Source organism: Bos indicus x Bos taurus, chromosome 2 (assembly GCF_003369695.1).
Source record: "Bos indicus x Bos taurus breed Angus x Brahman F1 hybrid chromosome 2, Bos_hybrid_MaternalHap_v2.0, whole genome shotgun sequence".
In the NCBI taxonomy this organism is placed as follows: domain Eukaryota; kingdom Metazoa; phylum Chordata; class Mammalia; order Artiodactyla; family Bovidae; genus Bos; species Bos indicus x Bos taurus.
In genome coordinates this window covers 117498983-117522434 of record NC_040077.1, presented here as the reverse complement: position 1 = coordinate 117522434, position 23452 = coordinate 117498983, and the positions used below count along the sequence as shown (strand labels likewise).

Genomic DNA, 23452 nt, shown 5'->3' with positions numbered 1-23452 from the left:
AGCTTACTTACAGATGTGACTTAACCTGCATGCGAAAACCAGGACAGGCTGACTTTAAGAAAGTGACTCTGAACTGGGTGATGGTGGGTGGGTGGGGGGGATGGGTAGAAATGGGCCACCCAGATCAGTCCAGGAATAATTTTTCAAGTAATTTAAAGTTCTTAATACAGAAGTAAAGCAATATCAGAACACGTGGGAATTGTTTCCTTAGTGTATTTCACTAAGATATATGGGCTTCCCAGGTGGCTCAGTGGTAAAGAACCCACCTGCCAATGCAGGAGACTCAGATTTGATCCCTGGATCAGGAAGATCTCCTGGAGAAGGAAATGGAAACCCACTCCAGTATTCTTGCTGGGGAAATCCCATGGACAGGGGAGCCTGGTAGGCTACAGTCCATCGGGTAGCAAAGAGTCAGACACGACTGAGCAACTGAGCTCACACACACACACACACACACAGATATATAGTTCTTGCTTCATTAAAGTGAATGAGCATTTTTGCTATTTGGATTTGGGAAAAAAAATTCATGGGATGCATTTCTTGGCCAAGACTACCACTGGCATAAGCATTATAATGGGTTTTTTTTTCACACATTTTTACTCCTAGTGGGTAAGCAGTTGGTGTTGGAGTATAGTTGAGATCTTTATTGAAGAAAATGGGAAAAATTCATTTTTAAGACAAAAATACTATGACAGTTTGACCCCAACAATGTTGGTTTGTCTTTCAGCATGAAGATGACATTTCTAACCAGTGCAATTTCTATTTTGGGTGGAGAAACATGATATGAAGAACTGAAAGGGCATCTGGGTACCTGTCTGTATGGCTGAGTCTCTTTGCTGTCAACCTGAAATTTTCACAACATTGTTAATCAGCTATTTTTGTTGTTTAGTTGTTAAGTCATGTCTGACTCTTTTATGACCCCATGGACTGAGCCCACCAGGCTCCTCTGTTTATGGTTTTCCCAGGGAAGACTATTGGAATGGGATGCCATTTCCTTCTCCAGGGGATCTTCCCGACTCAGGGATTGAACCCAAGTCTCCTGCACTGGCAGGTGGATTCTTTACCACTGAGCCACCAGGGAAGCCCTGTTAATCAGCTATCCTCCAGTATAAAATAGAAAGTAAAGGAAAAAAAAGAACATCTGATCCCTTATCTACATTAAGCTGTATTGTGAAAGGTCCCTCTGTGATTGCATCTCATAGTGCATGCCACTCCAGTAAAGGGAATTGGGTGTGGAGAAACAATTATTTGGAATTGCTGGCAACTTTATCATGGCCCTATTCAAGCTTGTCTTCTTCCCTGACATCTTCCTAGAGGAGCCCACCTATTTGTTTTCTTCCTTTTGTGAATCCTCAGATTCATCTTTTCTGGGTCAAGGATTGGCAAACTCCAGGCCCAGATAATAAATATTGTATAGACTTTGTGGGCCAGATTCTGCCGATGTTGTGCAAAAGCAGTAAAATATGAACAGATGGCCGTGGCCATGTTCCAATAAAACTTTATTTACAGAAACAAACTGGCTGCAGCCTGTGGTTGTAATTTGCCAACCCCTGGTTTACACAGACAAATTCTGAATTTTGGTTTTTGGAATAGTGCTCCAGAATCATCTGGAAAGTGCTGAAAGATAAAGGTTTCTAGGCCTTGTCCTCAGTGCTTCATTCACAGCTTGGGGCCAGGGAATCTGTATTTTATAACGTCCCTTAATGGATTCTGCAGCTTAAATTCCTAAAACAATGGTCCCTTCTACTTCTAAAAGTTTGTTTTTTAACTTAAACTAAGTGTTGTTGTTGTTGTTTAGTGGCTAAATCATGTCTGACTCTTGCAACCCCATGGACTATATATATAGCCCACCAGGCTCCTCTGTCCATGGGATTTTCCAGGCAAGAATACTGGAGTGCATTGCCATTTCCTTCTCCAGGGGATCTTCCCAACCCAGGGATTGAACCTGTGTCTCCTGAATCGGCAGGCAGATTCTTTACCACTGAGCCACCTACCAATAAACAAACACATATTATTGTGTTTTGTGTTTAAAAATAAAGTAAAAATGGCATGATTCTTTGGAAATCATTCTGAATATTGCTTATTTCTTTGTCCTTTTTACTGAGGTGTTTCTCTCTAACTGATGCCTAGGAATTTGTATTATAAAACGCTTAGTCCTATATAGTAGGTTGTACATATTTTACCATATTGTTGCCTTTTGATTTCATTTATGGAGTCTCATGGATGGTCGAAGCATATTGATGGAATGAAATACTTCAATCTGTTCCTTTAAGACAGTGGTTCTCAACTGGAGGTGGTTTTCCCCCAGAAGACAGTGGCAATGTCTGGAGATATTTTTGGTGTTCACAGCTGTCATTGTTGGTAGGAGGGTCTTACTGGCATCTAGTAAGTAAAGATGAGAGATGCTGTCCAACATCCTACAATGTACAGGACAGCCTCCACAGCAAGGAATTATCCAGCCCAAAGAGCCACGAGTGCACAAGTTGAAAAATCCTGCTTTAAGGCTTTTGTTTTTGCTCCTTACTTATTAAGGCATCTCTTCTTCCAACAGTACTAACATCTGTATCAAAATCTGTATTAAAAGCTCCTTAATTGATTCTGCTGCTCAAATTACAAAAACTCTGGCCCATTTTACTTACAGCAATTCCCTCTCAGTTCTTTCCGTTCTGTGTCTACCCTCCGTCTAAGTGCACTGAGGCCACCGTGTTCCCCACCCACCCAAGTAACCTGCCTTAACTGCCAGGGCCATGATGTGTGTTCCTTCAGTGTTTATAGGTTCTCCTCAAACACCCTTTCCGTGGCCCGGATGACTCTGCCAACTGAGTGTGGATATAAATGAGGGAGGGAGGTGACCCCAGGGTGCTCTGTGCTCCTCTGGACCCTCTGAGAACAGCTGGAGCCAATCTTGACATGTCCCACCCCAGACCCTGGATGCCAGAGGGATGTGTGCCCAGGGCAGGCAAGGGATTTGCCCCAACCGCTTGGCCACCTGTACACCAGGGTCATCGCCAGGACGCTGGGTACTCAGCTGGCTCCTTTTTTCACTAGAACATTCCTTTCTGCTGTGTCTTTTGTGACAGCTGCCATTGCCATCTAAGAGACTGGCTCATTTCAGACTTGCAATTATCAAGCCCATTCTCTCTTCCAGTCTTAGGAACTTAAAAAAAATTATGTCTTTATTTTTTTTTAATATTTTCTTCTTCTTTTTTTTTTTAAATACATATGTTCCCTCCCTCTTGAACCTCCCACTACCTCCTGCCCCATCCCTACTCTAGGATGTCACAGAGCACCAGGCTGAGCTCCCTGTTATACAGCAACTTCTCACTCGTTATCTAGTTTACACATGACGATGTGTATATTTCAATGCTACTCTCTCAATTTGTCCCACCCTCTCCTGCCCATGCTGTGTCCATAGGTCTGTTCTGTGTGACTACGGCTCTATTTCTTCCCATTTTTAGGTTCATCGGTACCATTTTTCTAAATTCCATATATATGCGTTAATATGGAATATTTGTTTTTCTCTTTCAGACTTACTTCACTCAGGCTCTAGGTTCATCTACTTCACTATAACTGTCAGTTTTAGCAACTTTAACTCACACATGACCATAATGGTGGACACACATCATGCAGGGCATTAGTTGAAATTAGATGGCTCAAGGCACATCTCCGTTCACTTGTCTGACCCTTCTGTTGGACTGAGTTCTTTGGAGACTGGAACTAGGCTTTCTTCATCCTCTTGACCTCTCTTCTAGGCATGCTACCTGGCACATCATAGAGGCTGGAAAAACATCACTTGAATTACTGACCAATGCATTGAGTTTTCTGTAAAAGCACAGGAGAAGTAGGGAGGAGGCCCACCAAACTAAACTTTAGTTAGGTTTAGTGTCTTTAGGCACTTTAGTGTCTAAACTAGTATGGAAAGATTACCAGTGAGGTGGTTATGTGACTCCCAGGCACCTCCCCCCCCCGCCCCTGCCCCCATCACCAAGTAACACAGATGAAGAGGTTCATGTGCGGCACTTTGCAGTGACTCTCGTAGCTTTGATGTTCTTGTATTTAATGATTCTGTAAGTGGGCCTTTTTTATACCTGTGTTAAGTGTGACCTTTCATCCCTCTGTTTGTATGCTGCAGAGGGCACTGGAATTGCCAAGAATATGGGCAGCAGACAGTTTAAGGAAAGAAAGCAGGTCACTGCTGACGTGTCGCATGAGCCTGTCTTCCTATCATCCGGGGCTGGCAGGCACCTTCTCTCTGGCCTGGCCTCCACCTTACCCTGTCCACACCCCAGAAGTGCTCTTGATTGTAGCATACATTATCTGACATAGGTGAAAAGTTGAAATAAAACGTGAATAGTGTTAGATTAGTTCCATGATGTGAAAAAATGTGGCTTAAAGAGATGAATTAATCAGATGAAAAGAGCATGCAGTACTTAATACCTGAGCTCGTTGGTTACTGTAAGCAGGAAACCATTAACCCATGAGCTTTCTCTTTACTCTTTCTGCTGATACGACAACGTCTTTATCCTTTTTCCCCATCGTTAGAAACCAGAAGCTATCACCTGTTAAATTTTGAGTATTCCCAAAGTCAGGTCTGTTAATTATGATATCTTGGCAGTTTGGTTACTTTCTGCTTATGGTTCAAATGTAATGGATTCAAGGGCAGTAGTGACATTTATAATAGGACTTTTACCCTGTGAGATAAAATACACATAAAAACTTAAAAAAAAAAAACACTGAATAAGCTGTGTACGGAAAAACAGGACTTACAATAAATATTTACAATGCCAAGATTTTGCTTAAAGGTTAATGATTGCACTCTATCTTATATTTGTTGTTAGGTAATTGACTTTTTAAAGTGAAACTAGTCTAAAGTGCTAGAGGATAGAAGAGCAGGTAGTTGGCATTGTTATTGAAGCCACTAGCACAAAGCCCAAGAAGTAGCATAAATATGACACAATTATTTTAAAGAAGGGATCAGTGACCTCCCAGTGAATTAACAGTCTGCTTTGTATTCAGCACACATATGTATGTGTGTGCACCGTCATAGGATTCACTGCTTTGAGTCTCTTTAGAAGTCTATGCAATTAATAGTTTAATTTTTAGCTTCTGGCCTCTCTTCTTTACTAAGAGCGTTTCTCCTGGCCTTCTACATTGTTGTTGTAGAATCACTAGATTGTGTACTCTTTGTGACCCCATGGACTGCAGCACGCCAGGCTTCCTTGTCCTTCACTGTCTCCCAGAGTTTGATCAAACTCATGTCCATCGAGTCAGTGATGCCATCCAGCCATCTCATCCTCTGTCGTCCCCTTCTACTTCTGCCTTCAATCTTTCCCAGCATCAGGGTCTTTTCCAATGAGTCGGCGCTTCACATCAGGTGGCCAAAGTATTGGAGCCTCAGCTTCAGCATCAGTCCTTCCAGTGAATATTCAGACCGTCTACTTAAATCATTCCTTACTGATCCCATATGCTATTCTTGCTTTCCTCTCATCTGTGAAGCCCAGACAGCAGCACTTAGATGGTATTGTTTATCCTCAGCATGATTTTCTTTCAGCTTTTTATTCCCTCACCTGGTGGAGCTGCCTCCTGGGCCTGGTGAACTGGGGGCCTGCCCTTCCCACCCAGCTCTCCCCACCAGCACCCACTCTCACACTGCCCACAACGGGATGGCTGTATGCAGTGACCCACCTAGACAGTCTCTGAGGACTGGTGGTCTCCAGCAGTGGGCTATGACGATGGGACAGAAGCCCTGGGGCCTCTCTGACCATCAGACAGGTGGTCTTTGCCTTAGTGATGTCATTCCCTAAGCTGTACTATGGAGGTTTGCACTTCCAGAACCGATTTTTTTGTAGTGCTCTCTACAATTTTTAAAATGATTTAAATGTATGTCTGTGTTTTTAGGCATGTGTTAAGTCTTAATTTGTGACGAGGTCAACCTCTGACCTTGCTTTAAGAGTTGGTGTCAGAAACCTGGTTTACATGCCCCCTTTATCCCAGTGAATTAAATTCCTCCTCCTTCTTGAGGTGATACCCACTCCTGGAAGCCTTCCTAAAAATAAATCCAAAGCACAGGCACATATCAGGACTAAAGGAGCAATTCAGTCTGTCCCTCATCACCCATTGCTTTTCAGAAACCAAGTCATCTGTCTTCTTTTATCTTTTCAATGCTTTTTAAAAGGAAACCCCACCACATTTTGTGTTTTTGTTAACATGCTAGGAACAGAGCTGTGAACACGGCAGATAAGTCCAGGCACTGTGGGAGAAAAAAAGGGATTACTTTAGATTTTCCAGTGAGGGAAGGCTTCTTGGAAGAGGTAACAGTTGAGCAGAGAACTTTGTGAAAGAGGGTAGTTGCCAGTTGTTCAGTTGCTAAGTCGTATCCGACTCTTTGCAAAATGAAGCAAAAAGCCATGTAAAGTCTGAAAGAAAGCATTTCAGGTGTGGGCCCAGCAGGTGCAAAGGCCCTGGGGTGGCGATGACCTTGACATAATCCAAGGACAGAAAGAAGGTGAAGGGGTTGAGTGTAAAGGAGGAGGATAGTGTGAGGGCAGAGATAGCATCAGGAGTGGGCAGGGACCAGATTAGGGAGGGCTTTGTCTTCCCTGGAAGGAGTCTGGATTTTACTTTGAGTTGATAAAGATTGTAAATATGTTAAAATATTTACACTTTAAATATTTTCTTCAGATACCCACCTGTCTACTTTCATCTGAGATTTTGTGAAGCTTTTTCCAAGTGAGAGCACAGAATTAACAGTGTGGTATTTTGGGAGCTGTTTTATTCAATCCAAAATCCCTTAATCTTCCTAAAGGAGTTTGCTGGAAATTGTGTGACAAGGGTAATTAGCAAAGTGAGTAGCTGTTTTTCCAGGCAGAATTCTATCCATGTGTGTTAAAGTATGGACTCATTTCAGCAGCGGAAATTGAAGGTCCCGTTTTTCTGTAGTCTCTTATTCACTCAGTTCTATTCTATTATCAGCCCTGAGAAGCCAGGGGTACATCAGATAGAAGTCTAATTTTCTGTTATCATAGAAGCAAACAATAATCGAATTAGCTCAGTGAACATGCCTCAACCCTTGGGCTATCTGGAGAGAAGCACTGTTATGTTGTTTCATTTCATATTGTTTTTGTAGCATCTTTAGGTGATAACAAATCCAAGTCAAAGGTCAGCAAGGAACTCAGGGATAAACACTTTTCTTAGAACAAGAACATAATTTAAAGATATGTAGTTAAACTTTTATCTTCCATTTCCAGCCGGGTCACATATCTCCGTAATCACCCTTTCAAATAATGAGGTTAGAAACTTTCATCAAACTCTGCTTAATAGAAGTCACCACCATGCTTCCTTCTAACCTGCAGTTGTCATGCCAGCTGATCAGTTTGGAAGCCTTTAATTAAATATCACCTTAAAAAAGAATTGTTCATCAGGTAGGAAATTGGAAGACATAGGTAAGTGCATCTGTAGAGGCGATAAACTGGGCAGTCATTTCTCATACGGAGACCTTACAATGGTTCAGGATGTGAAAGAAGAGATTTCAATTTAGATTCCTGTATCCTTTGACCCGCAGCTAAAAAGATTGAAGTTAGTATATTCCTAACAAGTCTTTGTTTTAACGATTTTCGCCTTAGAAAATTTCTCTAAATAAGTGTTCCTGAAATCAACTTTATTTAGGGCCTTGGATTAGGGGAGGCTCTTTTTCACTAACTACATACTTCTTTGTTAGACATCTGTTATCTGTGGAAGGGTTAGTGTTGTGATGACCTTGGGAGATGCCTCCCCCCGCCCCGCCCCCACCCACCCCTCAACAGCACAAATAGTTAAAAATGTATATTCCACAGGAATAGCATTTCTTTTAGAGCAGCAGCTCTGAGTCACAGAACTCATTTCCTAGCAAAGGCACCACATTCCTTATGAGGGAATAATTGACCCATTTATGCTCTCGTTTCAGCTTGTTGCGGATCCTTGCACCAGCAACCCGTGTCACCATGGCAACTGCAGCAGCAGCAGCAGCGATGGCTACCTCTGCATTTGCAATGAAGGCTACGAAGGTCCAAACTGTGAACAGGCACTTTCCAGCGTCCCCGCCTCTGGCTGGACCGAGTCCACGGCACCCAGGCAGCTTCAGCCTGTCCCTGCCACCCAGGAGCCCGAGATAATGCTGCCGCGCTCTCAGGCAACCATCACCCTGCCGACGTGGCAGCCGAAAACGGGCCAGAAAGTTGTAGAAATGAAATGGGATCAAGTGGAGGTGAGAACATTAAGTGAACATGTTTTTATGTAAGACACCAGTACGGTTAAAATCATTCCAGTGGTTCTAATATTAGCAATAAAAATCGAAAGCCTTGAAGTTACACCTTGAACAAAAGATGCCATACTTTTTTCCTGTCTGCCTTTCCGTGTAGGAAATCTCTCTTGGTTATGTAAATAAGACATGCCAATTATGATTGTTTTATGAGCATAAGAAGAAAAAACAAGGAAGAAAATGAATGAAATTATTTTCTGAAACGATATCTACATACCTTTATGAGAGATAATCTTAGATTTGGGACAGGCAGCTTAATGAAGAGTATTATCAGTGAACATATTATAGACCCTCAATTACTGACCTAATTTTCCTCCATGGAATTTTATGCTTCAGTTTTAGTTTGTTATTGTTTAGATTCTGTTGTTGGTAACGTGCAGCACTTCAGTGCGATTTAGAAAAAAATGTATTATTGATTTTTAAAATATTTTGGCCGTGCATTTAAGAATGAAATTTCCGAATTTGATTAATTTTGGCAACAGCAGATTCTGTTCATTGAGTCTTGTCTGGTCTGGGTTTGGCTTATTGTACCTTCAAGCCCATCAGAAGTCTCACGCTGAGGATTTTCCAGCAGACCTTTAAAAGTTGACATAAAATATAAGTTTTCTAGCTAGAAGAATTGAAGTTGGACAAACGGAAATCGTAGATTTGAGTTAACATTGATAAAGTGCAATTCCATTCCATATAGTATTCCTTATCAGTATAGACCTGTGGTTGTATGACAGGCTTTTAGCTTACCTGAAAGAAAAAAACCCACATAGAGCTTTGTATAGCATTTTTAGAGCCAAAGAATATGTCCAGAAATTTTGATTATGGTTATAAAAGAGTAAGGCAGCATTTCTTGTTTTATGTTCCTAGGTAATTCTAAGCAATTGACCCACTCTTTTTTTCACTGCCACACAATTTGTGAAGGCCCATTCAGGCTGAAGGGCAGTGTTTTTATGCTGCCTAAAAAACTGAGAACTTGTTCTGATTTCAAACTTACAATCGAGGCTTTGAAGTTAGGACTCTAATACCTCTTTGCTGAATGACACACTTCTTGAATGTGAGCTAGGTTTGGTCTTGTGTTTATCAAGGAACTGTCCCTTAAAGAAAATTTCTCCCCAGCCAACCATGCTCTCCTGCGGTTGGTAAATGTGAAAAAGAAATGCCTCACCTTCCTGTCATGCTGTTATCTCTTAGGCCATTCAATAAGCAAGTTACAAGTGCCAGAGGAACATGTGAATATATTTCTGGACAATAAGTTGTGCATGCTGGGAATGGGGTGAAAGTGCTGAGCATATCTCTTTATTGCCCTCTGTTAATTCAGTGATGACGAATGCTTTTAATATCCTTTTATGCCAACTCTCAGGAGATGAGCACAGATCACAGCATGAGGAATAAATGAATGAATGGGTCAGAAGCCCGTCACTGGACACAGCTCAAGTATTAGCAATATGCTTCCTGAGGAGCACAATTCCCCCCTCGAGCTCCTTTTCTTAAATGCACATCAGTATAATGCTTTCCGGACCACGTCACTTAAAAATGAAGGTCCGGTCCACAGGGGACAGAAAAGGGAAGCTCCCGGCTACCTGGCCTCAGCGTGTTCTCCCACGTCCACCTGTGTACCGAGCAGGGTCACTTGGACCAGACACGTCCTATCTATGGCTCTCTGGAGGGCTTGTTCTTCTAGTCTTTTGGATTTCTACCCACGATGTGGAAGCTACTCCTCTAAGGCCGTCTCCTTGTTCTCTAAGCATTTAGTTCCTCATTACCCACCAGACTGAGCAGAGAGCAGAGGCCCGTGACTGCTCGCAGGATGAAAGAGAGAACGGGGCCAATCTCCCGCCCTTCCCTGCAACATCGTATTAGCAGTGTAGTCATCCTGGTAATTTGCAGACTGCTCTCAGCAAAGCTTTTGTGTTTCACAAACTCAGATGGCAAAGCTTTCACTGTGGTTAACATTTGTAAGGTTTCACTTGGCTTCTCAAGTCATGATCCCCAGCATTATCCAAAGAATGGAGTGGAGGCGGCCCGTGGGGTTTTGCTTTCTAATATGATCTTGCCCCATGATTAACCCTAATAACCTGTCTTTTTGGTGGTGTTTTTTTTCCCCTCCAGGTGGTTCCAGACATTGCCTGTGGGAATGCCAGTGCCAACAGCTCTGCAGGGGGCCGTCTGGTATCCTTTGAAGTCCCACAGAACACCTCGGTCAAGTAAGAAAGCTCCTAGTGAAACGTGGTTACCATTGATACTCTGGCTACTGGGTGGTGTCTGTTCACATAACTGGCCTGTAACGGGTCAGCCCAGTGGGAACCAGGAATGGAATTCCATGTGTAGACGAGGCCTGTGTCCCTTAGGAACTAGGTTTCAGAGGCGATTTCAGAGGAGACTCCAGGGATGCTGGCTGGGATGAGTTAGGTGGGAGATAAGAAACCCAGGAGCCTTAGCTAAGGTCTAGAGCCAGACCCTTCGCTTCTTCAATGACTTTTGCTTCCCAGATTCTTTGGCTTCTTCAGATTTTAATGGACCATGGGTTAAATTCGTATGCATGATTTACCCCACATTTAACATCCAAGCATTGCAATTATCTCTTTAAAAACAAGCAGGTGAGACGTGTGTATTGTTGTGTTTTAAATTTATGCTCCTTCAAATTATATACTGCTCGATGTCACTGCAGGGGGTGGGGAGGAGGCAAAGGGAAGTGGTGTTGACAGAACCTGTGGGGACACCAGGTGCTGTGCATTGTTGTGGAGTAGGAGTGGGGGCTGGGGATTAGAGGTGGAGGCTGGGGAGTAGGAGTGGAGGCTGGGGAGTGGGGGTGGAGGCTGGGGAGTGGGGGTGGAGGCTGCATGGAGCACCCCTGACCTGTCTGACAATTCCCCACCCTGTGCTGTGCTATGCTTAGTCACTCAGTTGTCTGACTCTTTGAGGCCCCACGGATTGTAGCCTACCAGGCTCCTCTGTCCATGGGGATTCTCCAGGCAAGAACACTGGAGTGGATTGCCATGCCCTCCTCTAGGGGATCTTCCCAACCCAGGGATCAAACCCAGGTCTTCTGCATTGCAGGCAGATTCTTTACCGTCTGAGCCACCAGGGAAGCCCAAGAATACTGGAGTGGGTAGCCTTTCCCTTTCTCCACGGGATCTTCCCAAATCAGGAATTGAACCTGGGCCTCCTGCATTGCAGGTGGATTCTTTACCAGCTGAGCTCCCAGGGAAGCTACCCCTCAAATGGGCACTTGCTGTCTAGTCTTCAGGGACTTTAGAAGAGAGGGTAGGACTTTGAGAGGGGGAGGACCTAGCCCAGCTTAGCCAGGATACTGCAGTGACTCCATTTAAAGAGGGTAGTGGGCACTCTTCACTTGGACCACGCAGGGTCATTTTTGTACACCTTGCCTTCTAAACAAAGGAGTCTCTAAAAATGTTTGGACGAGGGGCTTTGTTCCATGACCCCTGTATCCCCTCCCCGCACCTGGACGTCACCTGGTGGGAAAGAGCCAGGATGGACACAGGGAAGACGTCTGGCAGGGAGGAAGGTGAGGCCTGGGAGCAGCTCCGAGTTCTACCAGTAGGGGGCCCCCTGTCCTAAGTGTTCTGTTGCTCCTACTGAGGACGGAAACCCCACCATCCAGAGCTGGTTTCAGGGAAATCATGGGTTTCCTTTATGTTTATGAAACCATGCCCCAGTTCTTTCTTGTCTGGGTCATGTTGCTTTACTTGAATAAGCCTTTCGGAAAACTTCTGGTCTATGCTTTTAAATGCTGCCTTCCTCTCCACCTCCCACTGCCCCCACAACAAATCTGAAATTCCCAAGACCCTTAGGCTGCAGCGTTAGACAGAAATAGCAGTGACCCAGGTTGAGTAAGATAGAAGTGCAGAACGATCTCCGGGTGCTGGATTCACGTGGGAGGGTTGCTAGCCCCTTAAGCTTTCCTTTATTGGTGAATCTGATCGTTTAACGACCCTTTATTGAGACCCCTGCTGCAAGCCGGGAGCTCTGCCTTGGGTGGGGAGGGATCAGATCTGTGCACTGTGAACCCCTTCCCCAGCGGCACAGAGGAAGGAGTGGCAGCTACCAGTGCTGGGAAGAGAGGGGAAGGTCCAGGAGGAGGGGTGCTGGTGGGGTAGGCCTTGAAGAGTGACAGGTTCCCAGAGGGAGGGGGAAGCAATGGCTGGGAGCCGGGATAGGAGGGATAGGACGTCCTGGGGGAAGACACAGTAGCTCCTTGTGGCCACCCTGTGGATGGCAAGGGTGGAGCTGCACAAGCCGAGACTGAGAGGCATGGAGGCTGGGTGGGTTTGTCTGCTAGGGCATCTCATTCTTTGGATTTTATCCTGAAAACAAGGAAAAACCAGGGGAGGCCTGAAGCATGGGAGGAGACACACCTTCGCTTATTTTAGCCACCAACTCAGGTGGTTTGGGGATGTGTTACACATGTATATTAATTCTAGCAGAACTCTTTATCGTGTGGATATGGAAGAAGTTGGGCTTCCCTGGTGGCCCAGATGGTAAAGAATCCGCCTGAAATGCAGGGTTCAATCCCTGAGTCAGGAAGATTCCCTGCAGAAGTGAATGGCTACCAACTCCAATATTCTTGCCTGGAGAATTCCATGGACAGAGCAGCCTGATGGGGTGTAGTCCATGGGGTCACAAAGAATTGGACATGAGCGAGTGACTAACACACACGCATGGAAGTTGTCTCTAAATTCAACAGACCCTTTTATTATTGATGAAAATTATGACCTAGAGTTGCCTATTAGTGATTTTGTGGTATAATTTTGATCAAGTGAGAGATGGGTGTTTCTAACAGCATGGGAATTGATCATCATGAGTCCACATAAAGCGGGCGCCTATTTAGAAGATCATGTCATCCATTTCTTGATACTTTTATGGGTGTATGCATCATCTTTATTTTTAGTGTTAACCTGATGGCCTGATTCTAAGATGAATTTTTCTGCAAGGGAGTTTCCATTGACATTGTTCTCGTTTTCAGAATTCGGCAAGATGCCACTGCCTCGCTGATTTTGCTGTGGAAGGTCACGGCGACGGGATTTCAGCAGTGCTCCCTCATCGATGGTCGGAGCGTAACCCTCCTCCAGGCTCCTGGGGGCCTTGTTCTCTTGGAGGAGATGCTTGCCTTGGGGCAGAATCACTTCATTGGTGAGTTGTGGAAATCTTGTATCTAAAACTGTGTGGGATTCAACTTGACCTCAGTTTGGTGTGTTAGAGACAGTATGTAGGGAATTTTGTCCAGATAATCTGAATTCCAGCCCTCCGCATATTTCCTCCATTTTAGGTGAGGTTTCACATATAATCAAAATTGGCTTCTGAGATGTAATTTCCAGTGTGGCTCAAAATGGGAAAATTGTGGGTTCTGGAATCCGGAGACTGTATCCCAAAACCGACCAGAGTATCCTCGGTGTGTGGTCATTGGCATTCAATGCTCTGAGTCTCGGCTTTGTTTTTGACTCTTCAGTCTTCTTTCTCCTGGAATTGTGGGCAACCTGAGGCATTGAATGTCAGTGTCTCAGAGGAAGCTTGGTTGTCACTTGATATTGGCCTGACCCAGAGCCAGGGGCTCAGCACCTGAGCAAGCACTTGATCGCATCTGAGCCTCTGACTCAGGATAACTCGGGGGAATCCCAAGTTTCTTTCGGGGTTCCTCTTGCCCACACCACCTTCCTCCATGGGTCACTTCTGAGTTTTCACATTTTCTTGAACATGGTTAAACCTGTCATTTAACCTTCTCTAAGAAAATGCACTGGTCATAGCAAACACCCTCTTCCAACAACACAAGAGAAGACTCTACACATGGACATCACCAGATGGTCAACACTGAAATCAGATTGATTATATTCTTTGTAGCCAAAGATGGAGAAGCTCTATACAGTCAACAAAAACAAGACCAGGAGCTGACTGTGGCTCAGATCATGAACTTCTTATTGCCAAATTCAGACTTAAATTGAAGAAAGTAGGGAAAACCACTAGACCATTTAGATATGACCTAACTCAAATCCCTTATGATTATACAGTGGAAGTGAGAAATAGATTTAAAGGACTAGATCTGATAGATAGAGTGCCTGATGAACTATGGAATGAGGTTTGTGACATTGTACAGGAGACAGGGTTCAAGACCATCCCCATGGAGAAGAAATGCAAAAAAGCAAATGGCTGTCTGAGGAGGCCTTACAAATAGCTGTGAAAAAGAAAAGAAGTGAAAAGCAAAGGAGAAAAGGAAAGATATAAGCATCTGAATGCAGAGTTCCAAAGAATAGCAGAAAGAGATAAGAAAGCCTTCCTCAGCGATCAATGCAAAGAAATAGAGGAAAACAACATAATGGGAAAGACTAGAGATCTCTTCAAGAAAATTAGATACCAAAAAAAAGATACCAAGGGAACATTTCATGCAAAGATGGGCTCGATAAAGGACAGAAATGGTATGGACCTAACAGAAGAAGTAGATATTAAGAAGAGGTGGCAGGAATACACAGAAGAACTGTACAAAAAAGATCTTCACTACCAAGATAATCACGATGGTGTGATCACTCAGCTAGAGCCAGACATCCTGGAATGTGAAGTCAAGTGGGCCTTAGAAAGCATCACTACAAACAAAGCTAGTGGAGATGATGGAATTCCAGATGAGCTATTTCAAATCCTGAAAGATAATGCTGTGAAAGTGCTGCACTCAATATGCCAGCAAATTAGGAAAACTCAGCAGTGGCCACAGGACTGGAAAAGGTCAGTTTTCATTCCAATTCCAAAGGAAGGCAATGCCAAAGAATGCTCAAACTACCACACAATTGCACTCATCTCACACGCTAGTAAAGTAATGCTCAAAATTCTCCAAGCCAGGCTTCAGCAATATGTGAACCATGAACTTCCAGATGTCCAAGCTGGTTTTAGAAAAGGCAGAGGAACCAGAGATCAAATTGCCAACATCCGCTGGATCATCGAAAAAACAAGAGAGTTCCAGAAAAACATCTATTTCTGCTTTATTGACTATGCCAAAGCCTTTGACTGTGTGGATCACAATAAACTGTGGAAAATTCTTCAAGAGATGGCAATACCAGACCACCTGACCTGCCTCTTGAGAAACCTGTATGCAGGTCAGGAAGCAACAGTTAGAACTGGACATGGAACAACAGACTGGTTCCAAATAGGAAAAGGAGTATGTCAAGGCTGTATATTGTCACCCTGCTTATTTAACTTCTATGCAGAGTACATCATGAGAAATGCTGGGCTGGAAGAAGCACAAACTGGAATCAAGATTACCAGGAGAAATATCAATAACCTCAGATATGTAGATGACACCACCCTTATGGCAGAAAGTGAAGAAGAACTAAAGAGCCTCTTGATGAAAGTGAAAGAGGAGAGTGAAAAAGTTGACTTAAAGCTCAACATTCAGAAAACTAAGGTCATGGCATCTGGTCCCATCACTTCATGGGAAATAGATGGGGAAACAGTGTCAGACTTTATTTTTTTGGGCTCCAAAATCACTGCAGATGGTGACTGCAGCCATGAAATTAAAAGACGCTTACTCCTTGGAAGAAAAGTTATGACCAACCTAGATAGCATATTCAAAAGCAGAGACATTACTTTGGCAACAAAGGTCCGTCTAGTCAAGGCTATGGTTTTTCCTGTGGTCATGTATGGATGTGAGAGTTGGACTGTGAAGAAAGCTGAGCACCAATGAATTGATGCTTTTGAACTGCGGTGTTGGAGAAGACTCTTGAGAGTCCCTTGGACTGCAAGGAGATCCAACCAATCCATTCTGAAAGAGATCAGCCCTGGGATTTCTTTGGAAGGAATGATGCTAAAGCTGAAACTCCAGTACTTTGGCCACCTGATGCGAAGAGTTGACTCACTGGAAAAGACTCTGATGCTGGGAGGGATTGGGGGCAGGAGGAGAAGGGGACGACAGAGGATGAGATGGCTGGATGGCATCACTGATTCGATGGACATGAGTCTGAGTGAACTCCGGGAGTTGGTGATGGACAGGGAGGCCTGGCGTGCTGTGATTCATAGGGTCGCAAAGAGTCGGACACGACTGAGCGACTGAACTGAACTGAACTGAAACTGCCACTTGTCCAACTAGCCGATTTTAGATTCCTCTGTCCTGGAGGAGAAATGGCCTTCAGAAAGTATGATTCTTCCTGAGCCCCTCTACCCCTCTTACTTCGTGCCCCCTCAAGGGCTACACTTGGGCAGTTCCCACAAGACTTTCCCAGCTTAGCCTTCGGACTGTGTCCTACCATTTATCCTCATCCCAGGGATGGGACTTGAAGTCCGGCCCCTTAGCATGCCAATAGCATCCTGACTTTATTCAGACATGTGCCATCCTGCAGCTGCCACTCAAAGACACAAGCTCAAGTTTAGACTCTGCCCATCCCAGTCCAGTGCGTCCCCGTGGCTGCTGAGTCTTGCTCTTGGCGCCCTATCCCGTTCAGTCGCATTCTCCAACAGTTCTCATCTCGAGGATGGGGGAGCCAGAGGGCAGAGGCAGCACCTGTCTCGCAGGGGTGTTGAAAAGGTTTAATGAAAATGGATGTAAAAGTATAAATTACAAATGTTAGGAATGATTTTGGTTAATTTCATTATTGTTTCCTGAGGTACACTAAATATTTTGCTAAACTAAATAGAAGCATTAAGATGTATTCTCCAAGAGATGTGTTTGATGCAAATATAATGAAGATAAACTGGGAAAATAAAATGCTCAACTCATATAATTTATAGTGTTATTTTATATTGGGTCCTTCTCTGATGATAAAGGCATTTCCTAATCTTTGGAAATCTAACTTGGGGTAGGGGCAGGGATTTTACTGGATGGAGAGAAGGTAAAAAAGAAATCAGCTTGGGAGTGGACATGCTGGTGAAAGAGAGACAGTAATCAACTTTGGACCCATTTTTGGCTATTAAAATGGATAGTAGATTATTAGAAAGTATGTAATGAAGTGTTGTCAACAGTCAAATCTCAATTTTACTCCCTGATGCAAGTAACTATTATTTGCATCCATGTCTGTTGTAACAGTTTATTTAAGAAGAAACGGTTTGTATATTTTGATATATAGTTTCAATTTAATTTTATATTAAGCTTATAAGGTTTTCTTTTTAGTATATTAGCCTGTTCTATGACATGAAGCTCTTTCAAGAAAATGTATGAGTTGTTACTACTCTTTAAAATGTCATTAATTTTGCCAAAATATATACACTTGAAATGTTATCTTACATTTTATATTGCTTTGGGTTGTAACATAACTGTGATTTAGACTGATATTGGGAGTAGGGATAAATATTAATAGAGAAAGATTTTCCAGTGTTAATATTAATTTATTCTTTTGAGATACAAGGAATTTTATGAACTCCAGCATAATTTGTGTTCCTTTTACTAGCAGAAAATTTCACAGAAAAACATGCCTTTGGTTGAATTGTTCCTTGGAGGAGTAGTTTCCAAAAAATTTATTTAACATATTGATAACTCAGGTAAGGAATTCTTTCTCAAAACTTATATAGGTTATGATGGAGAGACCATGATTTTGATCCTTTATTTCTCCAAATCATTATTTTCCATTTTGAAAATTTGTGATCTGATATCTTTTTAAATTTCCTAACTAGAGCTTCCTATTTTATGTGGCTTTTAGTGTTACTCTTTCTAAAGGTAGCAGTCGTGTTTCACGAGCTCCTTCCGAGAGAAAACGTCTGCTTCCTCAATGAGAATTTGGTGACACCTACACGTTGCCAGCTACTTCTTTTACAAATTCTTTTTGTCTTAAACAAGATTTAGCTTTTGTAATCATTGTGGAAGCCTTTTGCTTCCTACTTCGACGTGTTTTTAACTTTCTTTTTGACAGTTTAATTTTTTAAAAAGCAACTTCTTATAATAATTTCTTTTTTTTAAACAATAATAGACTCTGTAGGTATGAATACATTTAGTGTAGAACCAAAAAACTATACTGAAGGATACAATGGCATTCGTTAGATGGATGAATGAAGGGATGCTAGTGCAGGTGGGGGAAAACTTCCGTGTGGAAGGGAGAGGATGTTGCAGAGCTGTGGGCTGTGTTCAGTCACTACTGCTTCTTCCTAGAAAGAAACCTGAGGCCGACTCCGGAACCACCTTCTTTCCTTCCTCCCGGTAGATTCCTGTCCATAACTGAGGTTCCAAGGAGTTTTAATATTTCCCTGCAACAGAGCAGAGGAGCCCATTTTGTGTCTCTGAGAGACAAACTTGGTTGCCATTACCAGCTTTCCATAAATGTTCTTTTCTAAAGTTTGTCACTGAGCTGCTGCTGCTGCTGCTAAGTTGCTTCAGTCGTGTCCGACTCTGTGCAGGAGTCTCACATTAATATTCTACACATTCCAGTGATGAGAATGTATTTATCTCTGACCTTTTCAGTGCTACTCCTTTTAATCTCTTCCAGTTTCCCTCCATTACCATGACCTTATGAATATTTATACTGTTTTGTGGAAAGCAAGAGGTGACTTAACATTGTAACACAACGGATAGCTCTTCCCTCTGGGCCTCAGCGTACCCGCCCCTTTGCTCCTGTGCTGCTGCTGCTGCTAAGTAGCTTGAGTCGTGTCCGACTCTGTGCGACCCCATAGACGGAAGCCCACAAGGCTCCCCCATCCCTGGGATTCTCCAGGCAAGAACACTGGAGTGGGTTGCCGTTTCCTTCTCCAATGCATGAAAGTGAAAAGTGAAAGTGAAGTCGCTCAGTCGTATCCGACTCTTCGGGACCCCATGGACTGCAGCCCACCAGGCTCCTCTGTCCATGGGATTTTCCAGGCAAGAGTACTGGAGTGGGGTGCCATTGCCTTCTCCATGAGGTCTACCCAACTTCAGCTCTTCCACCTTCTTCTTAATTATCCTTTCTGCTTTCCCTAAATGTGTCTTTTCCAAATATCTTATTTGCTTTAAGCAATGTTTTTGGGTTAAAGGGGCTTCTCTGGTGACTCAGACTATAAAACTTGCCAGCAGTGCAGGAGACCTGGGTTCGATACTTGCTTCTGGAATGAGAATGGGAATGGCCACCCACTCCAGTATTCTTGCCTGGAGAATCCCATGGCCAGAGGAGCCTGGCATTACAGTCCATGGGGTCGCAAAGAGTTGGACATGACTAACACACCACTTGGGCTAAAGAACCAAATTGGCCTTGTTTGTTGACTTATTGGAAAAGACTCTGATGCTGGGAGGGATTGGGGGCAGGAGAAGGGGACGACAGAAGATGAGATGGTTGGATGGCATCACCGACTCGATGGACATGAGTATGAGTGAACTCCGGAGTTGGTGATGGACAGGGAGCCTGGCGTGCTGCGATTCATGGGGTCGCAAAGAGTCGGACACGACTGAGCGACTGAACTGAACTGAACTGAACTGAGTACCTTCTCCCTGCGAGGTGTCTGAGGTGCTCTTAGCTCTGTGGGGATCCATTCACCCAGTGCTCTGGATTCCCAAGTAGTAAAGATTCATCGTTCCAGGTGCATTTCCATAAAATGCAGTTGGGGCTTGCCTGACTGATGTACGGTCTTTCTTCAGTTTTGTATTACTTGCTGTTGCTTGCAGACATTGCCTTGATGATCTCAGGAGGTGGAGCCAAACCAGCTCTCTGGGTGGGAGAGCTGTTGGAGGTCTCCATTTCCTTAGGGTGAAAGCCCCATTGGACTCCTTCTCTAAGCTTTTATTTCCTCTTGTCACCTGTCCTTAGGCATGTTTTCCTCCAATTATACTCGATGGGGGCTTCCCTTGTGGCTCAGATGGTAAAGAATCCACCTGCCAATGCAGGAGACCCAAGTTTGATTCCTGGGTGGGGAAGATCCTCTGGAGGAGGAAATGGCAACCTACTGCAGTATTCTTGCCTGGAAAATCCCACGGACAGAGGAACCTGACGGGCTACAGTCCACGGTTTGCAGAGTCAGACATGACTGAGCAAGTAACATATACTCAATGGAGCTCTGCTCCAGTCACCTACTACCTTCCCCACCTGGACCTCTTCCACCCTCCCAGCCTCTCTGTTCCTCAGACGGCCAGCTCTGTCTGTTAGAGAATTCCTTGGTAGTTCAGTGATTAGGACTCCACGCTGTCACTGTGATGGGCCTGGGCTTTGATCCTTGGTCCGGGAACTAAAATTGCACAAGCTGTGCAGCTTGGCCAAAAAGAAAGAAAGAAGGACAACCTCATTTAAACTCTCCTCGCTTGGAGCTGTACAGGAGGAAAACAGCCAGCTGAAGTTCTACTCTACATAGACTCCCAAATCTCAAATATCTGTGAACTCTTACAAATTCCTACAGACACACAGATGACTCCAGAATATCCTCATAGTTATTTCTCTTTCTGATCAGAAAACCCAGCAGGGGATGTGTGCTTTACTGATGCTTCTTATCGACCTATTTACTCAGAGAAACACTGCTTTTTCCCCTCTTACTTTTTTCTTTTATGGTTTGTATTTGTTGCTTCCTCAATCTGATATTTTATCTTTCTTCTTCCTCGATTTTATTTTTCTTTCCCTCCAGCTCATCCTCTCTCCACTGTTGTTTCTTTTCAGTGGTCTAGCTGCTTGTATTTGCTTTCTTTGACTTTCCTCATTATCTTTTCCTGCTCATTACCTACTATTCTTTTCATCACTTTTACCACATTTATACCATTCTTTCATACAGTTTTTAGTATATTTTTATCTCTAATTTATATTTTAAAAGGAAATTCATTTCTGTTTTATCTAGACCAATGGTATATTGTTTATAATTTACAAAAAAACCTGCTCTTATAACTTTCGATCCATTTGAACTTTAAAAAGGAAGGACTAGTGCTGTCCTTTTAGGAGCTGGGATCACTTTTTCAGGATTATAGCTAATAGATTTGTTGCAGAGAAAAGCCAATTCTGACTCCATGTTGAAACTTTCTTTGAGTTGCTTTCTGTTGTTTGTTATTATAATCATACATAATGACCTGCCTCAGAGAATTCTGCCCCTCTGCCTGCCTGTTAAACTGAAGTGCTTTTGTTCAGGACACTGTCTACCTGTGGATGGGTACAGAAAGGAAGAAACTAACACATACCCTGCCTGAGCCTTGTCATTCTAGGACATACTTACAAGATTAATGGCCTTTTTACTTTGTTTCCTCATCTCCGCCCCCCACGCCCCCCCACCCTCCATCTCTGATCTACAAAAAAACCCTAGCATCCAGATCTTGATAAGATGGTTATTTTGAGACATTAGTTTGCCATCTTCTTGGTCAGCTGGACCTCATCTCTTCTGTGAGCTTGCACTCAATAACAGATTAACCACTGGAAATCAGTGACTTCCAGGTCTTTGTAACTGACATCATAACTTGATTAGACATGATCCCAGTCTGCCCAAGACCTTTTTGTGCCACCTGGGAGCTGTAGAATGCTTTATATTTCCTTGATTCTGAATTTACAATTAAAAAAGATTCTGATCTTGCAAAATGATAATTTGTAAAGCAGTGGTTTCTATTGATTTTCTTCTCTTGAGAAATAAGGAGAAATAACTCAGTACTTGACAAGGTACAATGAGGGTTGAGACTTTTATTGAGGTAATAAGATGGCTTTGGTACAGTAGACCTTCACAGCCCCAGGGGTTTAAATCTTCATGGACTTACCCATTACATTTGTTTTTAATGACATCATGATGCTTCCTTGGAGATACAATCTTTTGTAGTCTGTTTATTCTGGTATGTTTTTTAAAAAAATGGAATTTTCAATATGCATCGAGTGGATGGATGCTGCTATTCATAGGTGGAAGTTCCTAGTTTGGGCTCAGTTGGCCCCTTGTTTTGCAGTAGTTGTGGGGGGTCAAAGGTCACTTCACGGAGCCCAGGAAGCTCTTAAAATGCACTATAGACTTTTGTGTATTTGTGCAGCCTTCTTAGGAGAAAGGTCAAACTTCATTGGATTCTCAGAGACATCTGTGTCTCTTTTATAACCAACTCATTAAGCTGTTGTGGGCATCTCAAGTGGCTCAGTGGTAAAGAAACTATCTGCCAATGCAGGAGACATGAGTTCCATCCTGGGTCCAGAAGATGCCCTGGAGAAGGAAATGGCACCCCACTCCAGTACTCTTGCCTGGAAAATCTCATGGACGGAGGAGCCTTGTAGGCTGCAGTCCATGGGGTCACTGAGTCGGACACGACTGAGCGACTTCACTTTGACTTTTCACTTTCATGCATTGGAGAAGGAAATGGAAACCCACTCCAGTACTCTTGCCTGGAGAATCCCAGGGACGGGGGAGCCTGGTGGGCTGCCATCTATGGGGTCGCACACAGTCGGACACAACTGAAGCGACTTAGCAGCAGCAGCAGCAAGCAGCAGAGCTGTGGGAAATATTTCCTTATTAGTTTTGAAAATCTGCATTGAATGCCTTATTTCTCAGGCACTGTTGTTGTTCAGTCACTCAGTCATGTCTGACTCTTTGGGACCCCATAGACTGCAGCACACCTGGCTTCCCTGTCCTTCACCATTTCCTGGAGCTTGCTCAAACTCATGTCCATTGAGCAAGTGATGCCATCCAACCATCTTGTCCTCTGTCATCCCCTTCTCCTCCTGCCTTCAATCTTTCCCAGTATCAGGGTCTTTTCTAATGAGTTGACTCTTCATATCAGGTGGCCAAAGGATTGGAGCTTCAGCTTCAGCTTCTTGACCTGTATACAGGTTTTTCAGGAGACAGGTAAGGTTGTCTAGTATTCCCATCTCACTTAGAATTTTCCATAGTTTGTTGTGATCCACACAGTCAAAGGCATGGTCAATGAAGCAGAAGTAGATGTTTTTCTGGAGTTTTCTTGCTTTTTCTCTGATCCAACGAATGTTGGCAAGTTGGTCTCTGGTTCTTTGCCTTTCTAAATCCAGACTGAACATCTGGAAGTTCTCTGGACATGTACTGTTGAAGCCTGGCTTGGAGAATTTTGAGCATTACTTTGCTAGCATGTGAAATGCCAAAGAATGTTCAAACTACCACACATCTGCACTCAGGCCCTGTGCTTATCTGTAAATGGGAAATTGATTTAGGTGCGGTCTCTGAGTTCAAGGGGCAACAAAGGAGGAGACAAGGGGTGTGTCAAAGACTAAGGAGCAGCTAACTCTCCCAGGACGATGGGGGCAGGGTTTGTGGTGGGCGGGCAAAAGATTATTCTTGGCTTTGCAAAGGGCAGTGGGTAACAATTTA

The 23452-nt window shown here is 43.6% G+C and overlaps 1 protein-coding gene across 2 annotated transcripts in view; it reads left to right on the top strand.

The window, feature by feature from the left end:
- The window catches only part of DNER (delta/notch like EGF repeat containing), a 392187-nt gene that overhangs the window by 137719 nt on the left and 231016 nt on the right, over positions 1–23452 (top strand). For both annotated transcript variants that reach the window (XM_027515370.1, XM_027515361.1), the window contains exons 2-4: positions 7943–8242; positions 10397–10491; positions 13272–13438. In XM_027515370.1, coding sequence (XP_027371171.1) covers positions 7943–8242; positions 10397–10491; positions 13272–13438 — 562 coding nt within the window. The remainder of the gene's footprint in view (positions 1–7942; positions 8243–10396; positions 10492–13271; positions 13439–23452) is intronic.